Here is an 18,533-nt window from a genome sequence, read left to right as displayed (position 1 = left end):
AACAGTTCTATAAAAAATTGTTAGCATAGTTTTGAGGGAAAAGTCATTATAGCAGCTCCCTATGTTGCCTGGTATGATTCCCTCCCCATTGCCGAACAATGAAAGCTTGAACAAAGTAAAACAAAACCCACATCTGTCTGGTTTTCCCCTGAAGGCTGTTTATAGCTGGACATGAGTGAACACTGAACAGAAATGTTGGTTCTTTAGAATTGCTTTTGTTTTGTTCTTGTAGGGATGACTGGAGTGTGACTCAGATACTGTGCGCTATGTTAGAAAATAATTTAGTTTGTCGCCGCAAAAAAAGTTATTAATAAGTTTGTTGCGCCTAAGACCTGTTCCAACCCCTGGACAATGTTTTGGCAAAGTTTGGAGACTGAGGATGTAGTGGTGTGCGTAGATAACAAACACATACAAACACACACACAAGGCACCAATTATATAAAAAATAAATGGGATACGATGGCAGTTGCCGAATGAAAGAGATGGTCTTGGCACTAGTATGTAGCCTTCCTCTGCTACAAAAAAACTTGTCATAAACGCCAGTTTGCTTTTCACATGATCCCTCTTATTTGTCCAAAATATATTTTAAGTTTTTCATTCGAGGTCAACAACTTTCGAGAATATAAAACAAATGTATATTTCTCCAATACAGAGTGGTGACCCATTGTGGCTCCAGCCCTTTGTGACCTTGATAAAGTATCAGTGTGTACAGAAAAGGACGTAGAGAGGAGCTAAAGGTCTGCTTTGGTTATATAAACACTGCACTCACAAGATAAAAGGCCTTTGTAGCAGTGAGTTAATATAATATTGACTTTTCCTATTGCAAACAACTGACATATTGATATTCAAATCATGTGACAGTCTTTTCTATCACTACCATGATGACATTCCTCCTGCCTGTCTCGTCTTCATCTTGTCAGGTTAACTGTATGGGGCACCTTTCATGTTTTTCATTTTTATTTCAGGAAACTAGCCAAAGTTGTCCCTCCAAAGCAATAAAAGTTTGGTGCAGGAACCAACTTATCTGATTGCTCTGACTATGTACTAACCTAAACAGCTATGAAGCAATTCCGTGTACCCGGTCATATCTCAGTTGCATTTGGACAGGTATACACTAGCATTGGGCTATTCAAATGCAACATACATGTGTAGTAGACACGTTTCTTTTCATTACTAGATGCATTATTAGCTGTGTGTTAGCATCAGTGAACAAACCAGTGAACCCACAAACTAAAGTACAAGATAAAGGTAATCTGATATGCAGGGGGGAAGAAATATTAATTTTCCATCTGATATTCATCAGTTTGTAGCACGGTGCAGCATCAGAAAATTGATCGGGGAACATACTTCCAATGTCACTTTAGTTGAATGCTTGTTTCTTAGAGACTGCAGTGATTTTTCAATGCTGGATGTGACGTTTCTGAAATGCCTTTGGCTGTACCTTCATGCACCTTCCTGCTTTTGATTATATGTGTATTATAGTATTTGGCGAAATTGCATTGGATCTTTGCTTTGATTTTTTTTGTTCATGTTATTGCTCAAGAAAGCTTTTTCAGCCATCGTAGAGGAATGACTCTAGGTAATAATGCCATAGCTATCTGTATTTCACTCTGCTTTGAGATTCATTACAGGAGATGCTTATGATACACACCATTGTGTTTTATATGAAAAGGTTGGGTGGTCCTCCCTTAAGGAGAGACGTGATGCACATTGGCATATTTTTATATATAAAGCTCTGACTGGAAAGCTACCACTCTATTTGACAGAAATGCTGCTTACTTCAGATGGGCTTTATCAAACCCGCTCAACTGTCATGCTCATGTTATATGTTCCCTATGCCTGGTCTTAGCTTGGTAAAACCGCTTTTAGCCATAGTGCCCCTGACTCCTGGAACAGCCTACAACATACAATTAAAATAAATACACTCATAACTGTTAACCAATTTAAAATTATTATTTTGAATCAGCCCCTCTACACTTGTAACTGTTTTAATTAGGCTATTGTCTCTTTCATTCAATTGATCTGAATGTTTTAAATTGTTGTGTGTGTGTGTGTGTGTGTGTGTGTGTGTGTGTGTGTGTGTGTGTGTGTGTGTGTGTGTGTGTGTGTGTGTGTGTGTGTGTGTGTGTGTGTGTGTGTGTGTGTGTGTGTGTGTGTGTGTGTGTGTGTGTGTGTGTGTGTGTGTGTGTGTGTGTGTGTGTGTAAACTTGTTATGTATTGTACAATGTCATTGTAAAAGAGGGTCACCCCTCAATTGATCTTTCGAGGTTAAATAAAGGAAATTAATGAATGAATGAATTTGGTGGATTACTGTAAAAAATGGGTTTTATAGGGGCTGGAGTGGAACCAGAAGCAGACACAAAATTGGGAGGTAACTGTAATAATGATTTATTTGATAAGGATGCAGTGAGGGAAAGTTGGCTATCACACCTAGGAGTCCGCACTAAGGTTTGAACTAAGGACTATTTTTTTAAATCCCCCGGATGGATTTGATCCGCGTAGGCTTGGTTTCACATTGCAGTTTTGCCAGCACACTAAAGAACGTTCCATGACATACCTACGTCTGAGTTTATCACCTACATGGGCTGCGTCACCCTTGCTGGACATTGATTGATGTGTAGATGGGCGTGCGTCTGACGTCTGCCTTTCTATTCTGCGGTATAGCCTTCACCAGTTTGAATCAATGAATGTAATAATGTATAAACATATTCATTTCCTGCAGCGTTGTAATGTTGAGGCAGCCACCCATACACTCCACACCTCCCGCTGTGACTACAGTTCTATATATAAAATAATCAAAAGTTGCCTGTCTTCCGTCAGCAACCCACCGCCCCCGCTCCTACAGTTCACCCGTCAGTGCGGTCCACGGGAGGTTTCACACCTGTAATTTAAGTTAGGATCAAACGGAAAAGTCCCAAAGGCAGGACCAAACAAGGTATATCTGTAAAGCCCCCTGAGGAGGAGCAGGTGACAGGCTGGGACATTCATGGTCCTCAGGCATTGATTCCCAGTGATGTAATTGATGCATTGACTTGTCCTCTACATAACTGTATCAATAGTCATGTTACTAGCTACGGTGGGCTCCATTTGTTTACATACCTTAGTTTACATACCAGTTTACCGAGCCTAGGCCGTGTTTTAACAAAAAAAAAATGTTCAGCTCACACACAGTACGGACAGGTTGGGGTTTGTGATGAGATACAGAATGCACTGATTTTGACAAAAAAATTATTTTGACTTCACCTTTAAATGACAAGTATGTCAACCTGATATTTTGGTGTTTGCTTAAAGTATGTCCACTTTTAAAACGGTGACACTTTGCTGTGTATCACGTATTAGCTGATGTAAGACACAACTGTTTTGGCTTTTAACCATAGTGTTATGCCACTGCAACTGATTGGAGTTGCTTACGTAGGTGACTTGTTGACGAAGATGTTTATAGCTGGCAAGCATTTCAGTACAAGTCAGCTACTTTTGGTTTTCATTGGCCGAATCCCAAGTCCAAGGACCCCAAGAGAATAAGTTTGTCCTTGTTGTAAACCTTTGTCTTTAGGAAGTGTATTTTCTTGTTCACCTAGTGATTAATCTTATTTTATGCATACCCCCGCTCTGTCCTCGGCTGTCTTGTTTGAATAAATGTATTCAAATTTCTAAGAAGCAAAAGGGACTGGGCGGGTTCCATGCCTAATTTCTTTGGAGATTCTGGAACAAAGAAAAAGGGTAATCTGCTCTGTATGTCTCAGATTTCATGTGGAAAAGCTTGATTAAGAGTTATTGCAACATATGTCAGACAAATAAAAGCACACTTATTGTCTAGCCCTCTTTAAGTGTCATCAGTCTGATAATAAAACATTTAATAGAAGTGACTCACCTGCAGTGTGGCATTATTCCGCAACTACCAAACTACGCAGCTGCTTTCCAAAATATAATGCCATTTTTGTAATCTCAATATGATATGAATGCAATCAATTCATATAACTGTCTAACATTATATAAATATGTCCTCTAGGCCCTCATAGGCTTAGAGGACATTATAAATTCAAACAAGACAGGAGCAGTGTACAGCTATATTTTCAAAATATTGTCCTCTCGATTGTGCAGCCTATAGCTTCCCTTTGTGTTTATGAGCTGACAAGCAGTGTGATGTAGAAGTGTGAATAACTGGACTGGACTGTTATATTAAAGTTGCTAAATCTACCCGAGGGGGATGAGGTTTAAATAAATCTCGACAGCAGCCCTGCAACCATTATGACTTGTACGAGAGGTGATGATAGAAGTTTTGAGTTATTTCTGCTTACTTGGTTCATGCCCATGGGCACTTAGCACGTATTATGTGCATCATTTGATATAATGTCATGCAAGATCTCTGTCTATTTTGAATGAATTATGTCTACAATTATACAATTATAATTTGTGTTCAGAGATGATTGCATCTGTGGCACTACATGTTGTGGTGTATGCACATGCAGCCCTTTGTTACGGTTAAATGATTTGGAAAGTTCAATAGGATAGAAATGGATTCAGGGTTTTTCGGCCTTTGAAATTGTCCACTGACTTATGGTGCAACCCGAAGCAATAGTCCAGATCATTCGACCTTTAAACGCCTGATAATTCCAATTCACATCCGCCTACATTGGCAAAATGAGACAATTCGGCTGCAATAACAGGGCTCAATTGTTTGTGTTTGAGAATGTATTAGACAGAGAGAGAGAGAGAGAGAGAGAGAGAGAGAGAGAGAAATAAAAGGAAGGGTGGAGAGGTAGGAGTGAGAATTATGGTGGTGATTAAGATGGACAGGTGGCCAAGTTGTGGCACAGTGTGGTTGCCTCATGCAGTCAGTGCACATAGTTCATGAGAAGTGAGTTTATTCAGGGCTTGTTGGCATTTCATTTCATTTCAACATGTTATTGGTGGATAAGCCCCTTGAGATGCAGCATCTACAGTCTGTCACAAATGATTATGCAAATTGGAATTAAGTGTCATAAACATTTAATTGTTTGTATTTTATTTAAACTCATGGATGGTATTGTGTCTCAGGGCGCTTTGGATCATTGAAATTAATCTCAGACACCTGTAATAATCAGTTTGCTAAATCTACTTAACAAGGACGGTCCACATGATTAAGCAGGCCACAGGTTTCAAGCAATATGGGAAAGAAAAAGGATCTCTCTGCTGTCTAAAAGGGTCAAATAGTGCAATACCTTGGACAAGGTATGAAAACATTAGATATTTCATGAAAACTTAAGTGTGATCATCGTACTGTGAAGAGATTTGTGGCTGATTCAGAGCACAGACGGGTTCGTTCGGATAAAGGTAATATGAGGAAGGTTTCTGCCAGACAAATTCAGCGGAATAGGAGAGCAGCTGCTAAAATGCCATCACAAAGCAGCAGACGGGTATTTGAAGCTTCTGGTGCCTCAGTCCCGCGAACCTCAAGTTGTAGGATCCGGAAGTTTGCAGTTGTGCATAAAACTATTATTCGGCCACCCCTAAACAATGATCACAAGCTGAAACAGTTGCAGTGGGCTCAGGAATACATGAAGACTCATCTTCAAACAGTCTTGTTTACTGATGAGTGCCGTGCAACCCTGGATGGTCGGATGGATGGAGTAGTGGATGGTTGGTGAATGGCCACAATGTCCCAACAAGGCTGTGACGGCAGACAGGAGGTGGCGGAGTCATGTTTTGGGCCGGAATCATGGGGAGAGAGCTGGTTGGCACCTTCAGGGTCCCTGACGGTGTGAAAATGACCTCGGCAAAGTATGTAGAGTTTCTGACTCACCACTTTCTTCCGTGGTACAAAAAGAAGGAAAGTGCCTTCCGTAGTAAAATCATCTTCATGCATGACAATGCACCATCTCATGCTGCAAATAATACCTCTTTGTCACAGGCTGCTTTGGGCATAAAAGGAGAGAAACTCGTGGTGTGGCCCCCATCTTCCCCTGACCTCAACCCTATTGAGAACCTTTGGAGCATCCTCAGACAAAACATCTATGAGGTTGGGAGGCAGTTCACATCAAAACAGCAGCTATGGGAGGCTAGTCGGGCATCCTGCAAAGATATTCAAGCAGAAACTCTCCAAGAACTCACAAGTTTAATGGATGCAAGAATTGTGAAGATGATCAAAGATCAAAGAAGGGGTCCTATGTTAACATGTAACTTGGCCTGTTAAGATGTTTTTGGGTTGTAATAGCTTTTGATTTCACTAAATATGACCTCCTAATGCTGCAAATTCAACAAATGACCATTTTTAGTTGTTTACAACCTATAAAATGTTTTGATACTCTGTTGTGCATAATGATTTGGAACAGTGCATTTGGAGTTTTTTATTTTTGAAAGAAATTATTTTATTGTTGGGAGGATTGTTCAATAACATTCGAAATATACTCTAACGGTTGATGACTTGAAAATTATACTGACTGTGATTTGCATCAACTATTTAGGAAAATCTGGGAAAATCTCATTTGCCTTATAATTTGGAATGCTGTGTAGTTTTCAAGCGGGTCCTCAGGAAAACAACAAAGGAAACAAGGATTGAACAAGTAAAGTGCTAACTGATGAAAACTACACAACGACACAAAAACAAATTATTACAAAGACAAGCACACACACACACACACACACACACACACACACACACACACACACAGGCTCTCACAATTATTCCCAAAACCCCACCCGTTGCAATACATCAGAATTGTGTACAAACTTGTTCAATTGTCATATGTAAGCTAACTATTAGGAAAAAAGTAAACCAACCCGATTCATAATATATGAATACATCCGGGCTAGACCATATGACACCCCACAGAATCATTTAAATCACATAAGTCCCAGACTTTCACAAGAACTTTTGAAGAAGGGCCAATATTAAATAAATAAAAAAATCAATAAATCTTAAATCTGGAAAATAATTACAATTAAAACCGCGAGCAGTGATGACCGGGCCCTCGCACTCTCGTGCTGGACGCCGTCCCGGCCGGCCGGCCTCGGTGCTCCGGGCGACAGCGTGAGAGAATGCGCTGCAGTCTCCTCCTCTTCGGAGCGCGCGGAACAGTAATCCCTGTCACCGGAAGTGCGGAAGTTGCCGCAAAATGCTTGATACGGCTGCGAGGACGTCCTCAGGCCTGGGCTCTTACCAGGCAGGTGAAGTTTGGAGCACATGGGACAGTGCAGAGCGAAATTACAGTGACTTCCTGTTTCGTGGCGATGACGCCGAGAAACTACGAAGGCCATGGAGCCGATAGAACCAGCTTCCCGTGTTATCCTTGTCTCTAGGCCTCCCTGAGCTGCTTTGAGGTTGATTTGATCAAGTGTGTAGGACTTGTTGGTAAATAACAAACATGCAATGTTTACTTAGTCCAGCAGGTGGCGCTCTCACTTTCTATGAATATTAGTGTTTGGGCTTCCTCAGGCCTTGGGTCTCATTAACCATGTACAATTTTGAGATGATCAGACGGAGTATAGTGAAGTTACAGCGACTTCCTGTTTAGTGGCGAAGACGCCAAGCTACGGCAAAGGCGTTTCAGCCAATGGAACCAGCTTCCAGTGTTATCATGGTTGCTGTCTCTAGACCTCCATGAGCTGCATTGAGTTTGAACTGATCCAAGTTTGTAGGATGTGCAGGTAAATAACCAACATGCAGTATTTACATTGTCCAGCAGGTGGCACTCTCACTTTCTATGAATATTAGTGTGTGGGCTTCCTCATGCCCTGGGTCACATTAACCATAACACATTTGGAGAAGATGAGACAGAGGCCGTGTCTGAACTGCCATACTAACGTCCTACTCATACTCATTTTGACTTAAATTTGAGTATGTGACGGTTGGGTATGCGAGTTTGGGTATGTGAGAAATTCCCGGATGAGTACTAACTTCCGGGAAGATTTTGGGTATGAATCGATTGTATACTTTTCCTACTCAACCGCCCCATAATGCACTGGGTCAATTCTACCCGCCCAGGAAAATGAAATATTTTCGAGCAAGTTGCTAGGCAACAACATTGTTTGGGGTTCCGCGATCTGACAACTGTACGTGCAGTCATTCATAAACTCTTACAATAGATAAGAGATGAAGATAAATACCTAACAACATTAGAGTCACTAAGTGAAATGAGTGTTGTGAGTCTGATAGTGGAGAGAGATTAGAACAGATCGCTGTTCCACACACCGCGGCTCGTCCAGCTCAACTCACAGACAGCTGAGTGCTGATGAGCCGGACAGAGAGCGTCGGAGGGATCCTCCGCCTCAAAACATCATTATTATAAAACAAGAGATCTAAAACACAGATGATGAACACAGGACTGTAAAAGTCTAGTTCAATATCTAACCTGTAGAGGGCGGTTATAAGCTTAACAGTGTCTAAACTGCCTGAATCTTATAAGAAGAAGAAGAAATTCTTCATTGCTTGAGTATACTTCAACTGAGAACGTTTAGACGCAGCTCGCATACACAATCGATCTTTGAGTAGAGAGTATGCATGAGTATGTAGGATGTAGGACGCTAGTATGGCAGTTCAGACACGGCCAGAGTATGGTGGAGTTAGGCCAACTTCCTGTCTTTTTGGCGAATACTTCAAAATAAAAGACTTCCTGTTGATTTTGGGGCGGGGCGTCAAGAGGGTTTTTTGTTTGTACTGGGATTGTACATTTTTGTATGAAATTGTGTGGTTCTAAGTATAACAAAGCCTGAGTTATGATCAATTAAAGGGTTCATAACGTCCGTTTTTGATGTGTTTTGGCAAATGACGTGCCGGTGCTGCAAGACTTTAGTTCCGGATAAAACAAGCTTTCGGGTATATCATCTACCATGTCTGAGGACTAACCCTATAATTTGTTTTTTGCACAAAAAGTTGTTATAAGTCCTCTTTACTCTGCAATCCTGCAGAGTAATGGGGAGTTATGACATTATAGTAAATTTTGGTGAATATTGGTCATTATTTCGTCATAGTTATTCGGAATCAAACAAAACTTTGTTTGGTATATATTCCATGTCTTATGGGTGTCCCTATCATTTTCGTTTTGCAAAATGTGTTCCTGCTAGGAGTTATGTATTTTTGAACATCATGATGATTTGAGAGTCAGAAATTCACATATTTGAAAACAAAATACTCCCTGTTGATTTTGGGGCGGGGCTTCAAGAGGCCTTTTTGTGGGGCCTGCAAAGATACATTTGGGGTTTAAATTTGGTGCAGCTAGGTATAACACAGCCTGAGTTATGATGAATTAAAGTTTTATGAGGATCGTTTTTTATGATGTTTACGTCAACTTTGACCCCTAATAGCTCCCTGGTACAATGCTAATTTTGAAATCTTTTCGCAATTTAACATCGGGCAAGCGTCTTGAGTATTTGAGAGGTGGTTCGACGTCCCTAAAAACTCTAGGACGAGTTCGTCGATATGTGAAATGTTGTAATATGGTGATTTTAGGCACTAAATCCATAATGGTGGACTTCCTGTTGAGTTTGGCCCAGGACATAAAATTGCATTTATGTGTGCCACGGGCCAATACATGCTGTCCTAATTTTTGATCATGCATTTCCTGAAAAACTGTTCCAATTCTTTTAGATCAAATCTTGAAATCACTGATAAGTTGCAATTTTTTGCAGGTCTGATGTGCTCGTCAAGTTTTTTCAACTTTTGCATGACGCGAAGTAGGTTAAAAGTGCCAAAAATTACTAAGAACGCGTAATAAAAATCCTTAGGTTTCAATAGTACGGTGGCCCTGAGAGCTCACAGCACTGCAACTTAAGAAAACACATGCAAGAAGACAAAACGCAAGCAAATTAAGAAAACATCTTCATGAATTTGACAACACATGTGCAGCATTTAGAAAACGCACAGCAAAGACCACAACACAACACATTACAAAAACGTGCAGCAAAGTTCACAACAAAACACATTGCAAAAACGCGCATCAAAGTTCACAACAAAACACATTAAACTTCCGTTAGCCTTTAGCTTGTAATTAGCCTGCCAATTCTAATAACCTGATGAAATGAATACACACGGTTAATTCATTGTGAAACCATAGATTGTGTAACAGCAGATCACTACAATAGGCTAATATCTGAATCATGCGATCACAATGTTATCCTGCCCACGACATTAGAAGAGTATGGGCGGTTATCCAAACTCTCTCCTCTGCATTCCAACCTTTTTGTGTCCACAGGCAGGAGTCTTCTTTCGTAAGGCAAATGTAAAAATATTGGAACATTACACAATTTAGTTAGCTAATTGCAATGGAGCTCTCTACTCCTGTCAGGCTGAATTAACCCATCACATACATATGTTTGTTGTTAAATATTTTGCTGCATTACGTCACTTTTTGTACGTCAAGCAAATATAATATTGTCTGTGCAGCCTCCAGCAGGGGGGTTGCTTAATTAGATTATCTTGGGCCATTGACTTCTGTTTTCATGATATTTACAGAGTTTTGGCTGATAATTGGACGTATATTGGGTCAGAGGACGGTTTTTATTGAAAGTGAGAAACAAAGCTCTTTGTCCCTAAAGGCTACGAATATAACTTAACGGCAGATGTCTTCATGAGGCTTGGGGCAGCTTACACAGGCATATGATTTAGTCATTAATTTTTCTGATAAATTCCGATTTGATTCAAATGTCTCGTGGGTAATTGATCGTTGAGTGTAATGCTTCACAGCAATAGTCATCATATAACAGTTTGGAGAGGCTTTGTGAGTGTCATGTGATGCATGTTGACATTTTTGTTTTCATGTGAGTTCAGTTTAACATCAAAGCCCCTTTGTTGTGTTATATTATTATGCAGTATTCAGTAAAGTGAATATTATCAACATCGGTGTGAGTGGAGAGAACTGTTATTGTCACAGCTCTCAAAATCCCTATCCCTGTAGTTTGCGCAATACGCCCACTGGCTAGATTTAAAGGGGAAAGCGGTTAATAACGGTTCTGAATTGCCACACTCAAAGTCAGAACAAAAGGCCTGCTGTTAAAGCCTCCTCGTGGCATTTCTCTAACTCCTATTATGTGTGTTTGCAATATACTGTAGTGGCGTGCTCTTATCAAAGGCCTTGATGGGTGTTGCACAAATGTATTCACACATAACGAGAGCTTCACAGAAAAGTAACCGTGCCTACTTTACCACCTGGCCAGTCGCTCCCTTAGGTTATGATTCAAGCAATGTTACCATGGCAATGGTGTAGTAGAAGACTTACATGTGCTGTCTTGCTGATTGGAGCACATTGGTAATGTCATGTTGACCGGTCAGATTGCTTGGTCGGAACTACATGCTGTCAAACGGTGGATGATTGTGTGATTTTCCACCCAAAATGTGCAAGAGGATAATTTAAACTCAGGAAAACATTCCCTTATATTTCTGATGGTGTATATACAGTGAAGAAAGGTGTTACAGCAGAATAGTTAGTATCTTTAACCAGATTGTATCATTTACTAACTGCTAGTTTACAACAGATTAATCCTGAAGGCACAGAAAGATGAGAACAAATAATATGGCCTCAAAAAACAGTTTAAGCAAAATAATACTCCAATTTAATACAAAAAGTCCTATCACTCATTAGATTTCTATGCTTTCAGAGGTTTGACCGGCCTCTATAATTTTTTTTTAAATGCCCTCTAGCAACCATAAAGTGTGCATTCATAAATGCTCTTTATCTGTGTGTGAATGTCCAACGATGTTTGCGAAACTCTCCAACATTACCCTCCCCTCTGTCATGCAGATAAAATAGAAAATGGAGACGTGTACCAGAGAAGGAGGGGACCTAACTCGGGCAGCTCGTACGGAGAAGAAACAGGAAGTAAACAACAGGAAGAGGTGGACCAGACAGGAAGCAGCTGGCGACGAATCGTCCTCCTCATCCTCGCCATCACCATCCACAACATCCCAGGTAAGAACATGCTAGAGGTGTGAAGGCAATGTGTCACTGTCACCCATTAAGTTTCAACAGTAAGGTCAGTGTTGTTCAGGGGGCGCAAAATCATGATCTATATCCGGAACATACTTCGCAACTCTGACCTGGCTCCGAGCAACCATCCATAAAAGGCAACACCCGGCCAAGTTTCTTTGAGTTGTTCTTGTAGATTTTTGAGAGACATTCTAGCAGTCATATGGTAGCCCAACATAGTGTGTATACCACGCCTATTGCGGTCCAAGACCAGAGGAGGCAGATAGAAAACAGTTGCCAAGCATCAAGCTAGGAGGTACAGTACATCAGCAAATGGAAGCAACGCTTGACAAAGACAACAAATGCATTTTGGCTGGGATGGCTTTGGAGGCCTGCAGCAATGGATGACATGAAGAACTGCCATTCACTCTTAAAATCCAGCCATTTCCTCACATGCTAAAGTAGCAGAAATCTTGATTTTTAATCTATTTTTAAATTGAACTTGTAATGTTTTATGAAAGACAACACACAACGTAGAAGACACACAGACATATGATAGGGACTACAAAAGAATGGATGATGCTATTGAGGAAAACATCAATTAAACTCAAAATATTGAGACGCCTGCTCTTGAATTTACTGTAGGAGTATTTCATAGTGCAGCATACTTACTGTAGTTGTAGTACAGCCTCACAGAGAAGCTAGCATTGCTTTAGAATATAACTCTTGTTCATCTTAATATGAATAAAAAGTGAATCATGGGTGAAAAGAAACATTCAGTCCATATTGCTGCTATTCTAATGAAGCTGTATTGCTACTGAACACTTTTGCTACCAGTTTTCTCAGTATTTCACTGTATTATCGATTTAAGTTTCCGTTTGCAAGTGTCTTTAAAGTCCAAGTTACCAGTTCGCAAAGTCCAGACAACAGGATTGTAGGTGCATTCCCAATGGGGGAAATAATGTTTCAAGAAGATTGTGTAAATATTGCAGATGACCTTAAGGTGTCACACAACAGGAAAACGCATGTGGCTAAAGTTACCTCTCCTTGTGCTGAGCTCCACAGGTCAGGCCAACAATGGAGGCGCTGTGCCACGTCCTGCACTAAATCTTGTTTAGAAGGCCAGGTTGTTTTGTATTGACTCATGGCTAAAGGGCTCACGGATGAAATTACCACCTTTCAAAAGTAAAGTTTGACTATCTACGGTTAAAGAAAGTCTTTAACCGTCTTTTTCGAATGGACCCAATTCTCCTGGATACACACATTGCATTATTAAACGCTACAGGGAGATCAGCGAGGCACGGTTCTATGCAATCCAATGATCACATTTGATTAACGACGTGTCAATCAAACATCAAAGGACGACGCCCAGGGAAGAGCAGTTTTGAATATTTAGATCTTTTTCTCACAGTGATAAAAAGAACAGCAAGTATTCGATTGAATACTGTAGAAAAACAACAGGGAGGCATCACTTGTCATTGATGATATTTATAGAAGCTGACAACCAGACCACCAAACACACTTAACATCAGTCAAGTTAGAAATGTACAGATTCCAGTGTCATATTATTTCCCTCTCTAATCAGAGAGCTGGGGCTGGGTTGGGAGCTGTTGCCGATGTGAGCATATAAAGTTCCACTCAGGCAGTGTGTGGAAAATTGGCCGCACAAATAATCTTAACTTGATTTGCTGCATTCAGTAAACCCATCTCCTATGTGTTTTCCTCAACTAAAGTCTGGCCTCAAAATATTATATTACCTTTATATAACTCCCATCAAAAGAGCCCTGGATTGCTCAATTCTTACCTTTGAACATAAATGACTGTTGAGTGTAAAATTGTAAATGGTTGCACTATATTGAGTTTCTATTAAAAGGTAAGAGGTGCAGTAGTGAATGAAGCAGAAAATCAAGTCTCTATTTTCCTGCCATAAGGCGGTACTTTCAATCAATCCATCCGCAACTAGCTGACGGCAAGGAGCATTTGCAGTGCACACAAAATCACTTTATGTCAATAAAAAAATCAAGTAAGCAGACAGGTTGTTTTCCCCTTCACACGTGAAATGGCCATAGTTAAAATAACTTTACTCTGATGTTATGTGTGGATGTGGTGTGTTTTCTAGTGAGTGAGTCATCGGCTGTTCACAATCAAGTAGTTTGTACTTATCATGTAGTTCAAAAAAAGCAATAATTCGCCCTCTCCTGAAGAAGCCTTTTCTTACCTCTCATTTTAGAAGATTAAAGACCAATTTCAAATGTATCCCATTGATCAAAACATATAGATACATCTGTCTAATTGTGCATATGACTTTTCTAAATATTTTTCAGCAATACCAATCAGGATATCTCAACACAGCACAGAAACTGCCCTTCTCAAGGTCACAAATGACCTACTGTATGTACCTAAATCATTCAGACACTAGTTATACGTTTATACTTTGTATCGCTTGACTCTCTTTCCTACTGTATAATATAGCGGAAATTATCACAGAGGTCTCCTGTTTTCTACTGAGAATTAGTTTCCATTAGTTGGACATTTTGATGGAATAACTACAGTTTAATTCTGAAATGAAGCCATGATTACACATACGTTATGGACATGTACAAAGCTTTGTGGTGGGCGGCAGTGGCAAAGTGGGCAAGGAGGTCAACTCTGGAGTGCTGGGTTGGAGATCCCCCGCCTACCATCCACATGTCGAAGTGTCCCTGGGCAAGACACTGAACCCCAAATTGCTCCCTATACTTAGCTTGCACCCTGCGTGGTAGCTGCTGCTATCGGTGTATGAATGTGTGTGTGATTGGGTGAATGTGTACGAAACAATGTAAAGCGCTTTGAGTCTGTGAAAAACCAGGGAAAAGCGCTATATAAGTGGAGTCCATTTTTATTTTATTTTATTTTTTGCCTTGATAAAGTTTTGTGCTGCGCAATAAGATGGGGCAACAATCTGGGGCAACAATCTGGTGTTGGTGTCCCATGATTACTTAGTGCAGTACATAAGCAACACATTTTAGTATTCCTTGTATATTGTGTTGCTGCTGAGCTCATTAAGTTTTTCGATCAGGCAACTATAAGTCAGATAAGATTTCATCAGACATGAAATTAGATTTTTGTCTTCCCAGCATGTGGGTTTAGACGATTGCCTCTTTCACCAAATGCGTCTAGTGGTTTGATTAAATTTGGGCATGCACCATGAGCAATTTATCGATTGAGCTACGGACAATTAACTATTTGTTCGCATCATATTTTGAACTCGACGTCATTGTAAATGAGGGTCACCCCTCAATTGGATAAATAAAAGTTAAATGAAAATGTTAATTAGAAAATGTGGTTTCACCCATTTGAATGATTTTTACACCTCACACTTAGTTCATTTCAATTAGTTGTAAAAGTAACAGCAGCATCATTTTAATAATGCAGACCGATTATTTGCTCTGGGAATTGTGGATGAAAGGCAAATACAGGACACGTTGTAATACGTAGGATGATACTGTTAATGGTGGTGGCCTTGTTACCAGAGACTACTCCACTGGGTATGAAATTGAATGTCTAAGGCCAGTTCATTAACAAGTAAACACCTACCGCCTTGGCGCTCCCACACAAACACACTTATGTACAGATATCCACGCATGTACAGATAGAATCAAAACACACATTCGAACCAACCACACACGCCCGGCACCTAAACCCACATTTGCAGCTGGAGATGTTCCCACAGTGATCTCCTGTGAGGCTGCTAATGAAAAAGACCTCCGACGGTCTCGACTCCCGACCAGAGAAACAAAACAGATTGGGCGAACAACTCATTAAGCTGTGATTAGAAACCTCTGATTGATTCAGTATAGCAGGTACCTGATACGCCAAGCAATGCCTCTGCGTGTGATGGATTAACTGTGGGCAGCCCCAGCTTGTTAGGTCAAGAACAAGACATTTCATCGATCGGCCCCAAGTGTTAAGGGTAGAGGTGTCAGATCTAAAATCTACAATAGTGGATGAAGAACTCAGATCCTCTGCTTAAAGCAGAAGTAAGCGGTTGGAGCTTCCTGTCAGTGACTGCAGATAAATTCACTAAAAACTGACAAAACAAACAAAGGGAAGGATTTGTTTATATGTTCTGCTATTGTAGCCAGGTGAACAGTCAACTCTCTGTGCTTTAATGGGCAGATAGACCCGCCTCTTTGTGGAGTTACTCTCTCCTGATTGGATAAAGGGTTGTGGGGTACAAGAAGAGTTTTTCCTCTGACTAGTGCAGAGAAGTGACAGAGAGACCTGTGTTATGAACGGCGCACACATATAGAGCGATGTAACACGTATATTAAAGCTGGGGTGGAGGATTTGGGGAGAAAATGGCAGTTGGGATTAGGGGTGTGCACGGTTACACGTGTACACGTGTACACGTTTGTAAATCATAACCGTTTAGGAAAAATCAATAAACTTTTTTTCAAATTTTCTTTTTTTCAAAGTTTTTAATTATGTTCTGGAGACACGCATTTATTGATTTTACCTCACTAATAAAGTCATTGGGGATGATAAAAGGTAGTCTGCCGAATCTGTCTGTCCCTCGGCGAGTGTGTGTGTGTGTGTATCGGCGCACACACACACATACGGGGGGAGTCGCCGTGCTGGGGCTCGTCTCACAGCCACGGAAGAGAGATGAAAGACAACCTAAATATTAAAGTTACCCGGTTGATGTGAACTACGCTCGTAAGTAGCCCGAACTTTATAACACCTGTTCAACCTGCATACACGTGGACATGTAGAAATCGTAGAAATGTGCGATAGGCTATATTAATCAGGGAATTAATGAAGCGCGATAATGACGGCGCACATGACAGCCAGGCGAACGTGTGTATGTGTGTGCCATGGACCTATTATAAGAGGTTTGTAAACCATAGAAAGTATATAAAAACAAGCGTGGTTCATGTCAACTGTGTGTTTACAGGCGAACGAACGCGTATGTGTGTGTGCACGCGCGCCTACAAGACGGCGGGCGCACGAGGACAATGACGTCACGGTTAACCGTGTACACGAAAAAAAATCCGTCGTGTACACGGTTAGACATTTTTGTAAACGTTCACACCCCTAGTTGGGATAGAGATTTGAATTCAAATACCTCAACCGCTCCACTCTCTTTAGTCCCTCCCCTATGGTCCCTCCCTGACACGCTCTACACCAACAAAGTCGTGCCAAAGTGAATGGACAGTCCCAACAGCCAATAAGAACAGAGAATCGGCCTCGCTCTGATTGGTCAAAGTGTACAGCTCATGTTAACTTTGATCAATCAGAAATCACGTACCCCAGCTTTAACAAAAATACATCGCTTGCTTCTGCTTTAAAGGTGCACTATGCAGTTTGTGCGGATGGGTGTTTGTTGACATTTGCAGAGCTTGCATTTAGTTTACCTAACATTTTTCCTCTACATGTAATAATTTTATTCTATTGAATCATTCTATCATCATAAATTAGAATTATTTGGAGACACTTATTAATTATTTTGAACCAAACCTAAGACTAGGATGTGTACGTAAACAAAACTGTGTGCCCAGCTGCTTTAAACAACATCAATGAAATGGTAACTTTAAAGTAGCTTTCTAACTTCAAACAGTGTTCCAGGGATCCAATTTTACCGTAAGGAAACTATTAATTCAGTTATGAGAATATATCTTAGAAAATGTTTGTAAAAGTTAGTAAAATACAAAAACAACTATGCAGAAATATACCATCACATTTGAAATCCCTGCATTAATACTCCTAATTAAGTTCAAAAAAGAAAACTTGCAAAGTTTTATTAGCACACAGAGTTGTATTATGTCAAAAAGTGAAATAATTTATTTTGAAAATATATCCAAGGGAGCACAAACAGTAAGCCCCTGCAGTCTGAGATTGGGTTATGAAGCATGATTGCAATTTAAAGCCTTGTTAAATTCTGCAGCCTTCTCATTAAAAACTGCTCTGTACCACTGTGACTGATTTACACTTGCATACATTCATAAATCGATGGTTTTCATTTCCATTCAAACGTAGGGAGAAGCCAGGTGAGGGAATGTTTATAGTACATGAAAAAATAATCACCATGTTGTTTGAGGTGTATTAAAACCACCCCTGTGACGAATCGTGCACTCTATATTTCTACATAAAAGGACTAAGCAAACATTTAGACCTGTTTATGTTTGAAAAGAGGCACCACAAAATAATGATCTTGTTCAAAAAGTATTCCGAATATTGCGATGTTAAACAGTGACTCATATTTAAGATGCACACGCTCAATTTGAGTACTGTCCCCCACCGCGCCTTTCCAGGGACCAAACTTCTACTGTACGTTTCCAGATTTAGAAGCCTTACCTTCAGAAAAAAGACTACGGCTCGCTGTGTTCGAAACCGCCTACTAACGTCCTCCCTCCTACATACTCAGCAATCAGCATGTACGTATATACTGTCTACTTAACGATTGATTGTGTATGCGAGGTTCGTCGGACCGTTTACACTGAAGTATACAGAAGCAATAAAGAATTTAAAAAAAAAACTTCTGTGTCGTTTGAAAAGACGCAATGCATTGTGGGGCGGTTGAGTAGGAAAAGTAACCTATCGATCCATAAACAAAATCTTCCCGGAAGATAGTACTCATCCGGCAATTTCTCGTCTAAACAAACTCGCATACAC

The 18,533-nt window shown here is 40.4% G+C and overlaps 1 protein-coding gene across 3 annotated transcripts in view; it reads left to right on the top strand.

Moving 5' to 3' along the window:
• slc39a11 (solute carrier family 39, member 11) overlaps positions 1-18,533 on the top strand; it is a 131,551-nt gene that overhangs the window by 102,798 nt on the left and 10,220 nt on the right. For all 3 annotated transcript variants that reach the window (XM_080048743.1, XM_080048741.1, XM_080048742.1), the window contains exon 6: positions 11,715-11,882. In XM_080048743.1, the coding sequence (XP_079904869.1) occupies positions 11,715-11,882 (168 nt within the window). The remainder of the gene's footprint in view (positions 1-11,714; positions 11,883-18,533) is intronic.

The sequence above is a fragment of the Ammodytes marinus genome, assembly GCF_949987685.1.
Source record: "Ammodytes marinus genome assembly, chromosome: 20".
NCBI lineage: Eukaryota > Metazoa > Chordata > Actinopteri > Uranoscopiformes > Ammodytidae > Ammodytes > Ammodytes marinus.
This window is presented reverse-complemented; position numbering and strand designations above follow the sequence as displayed.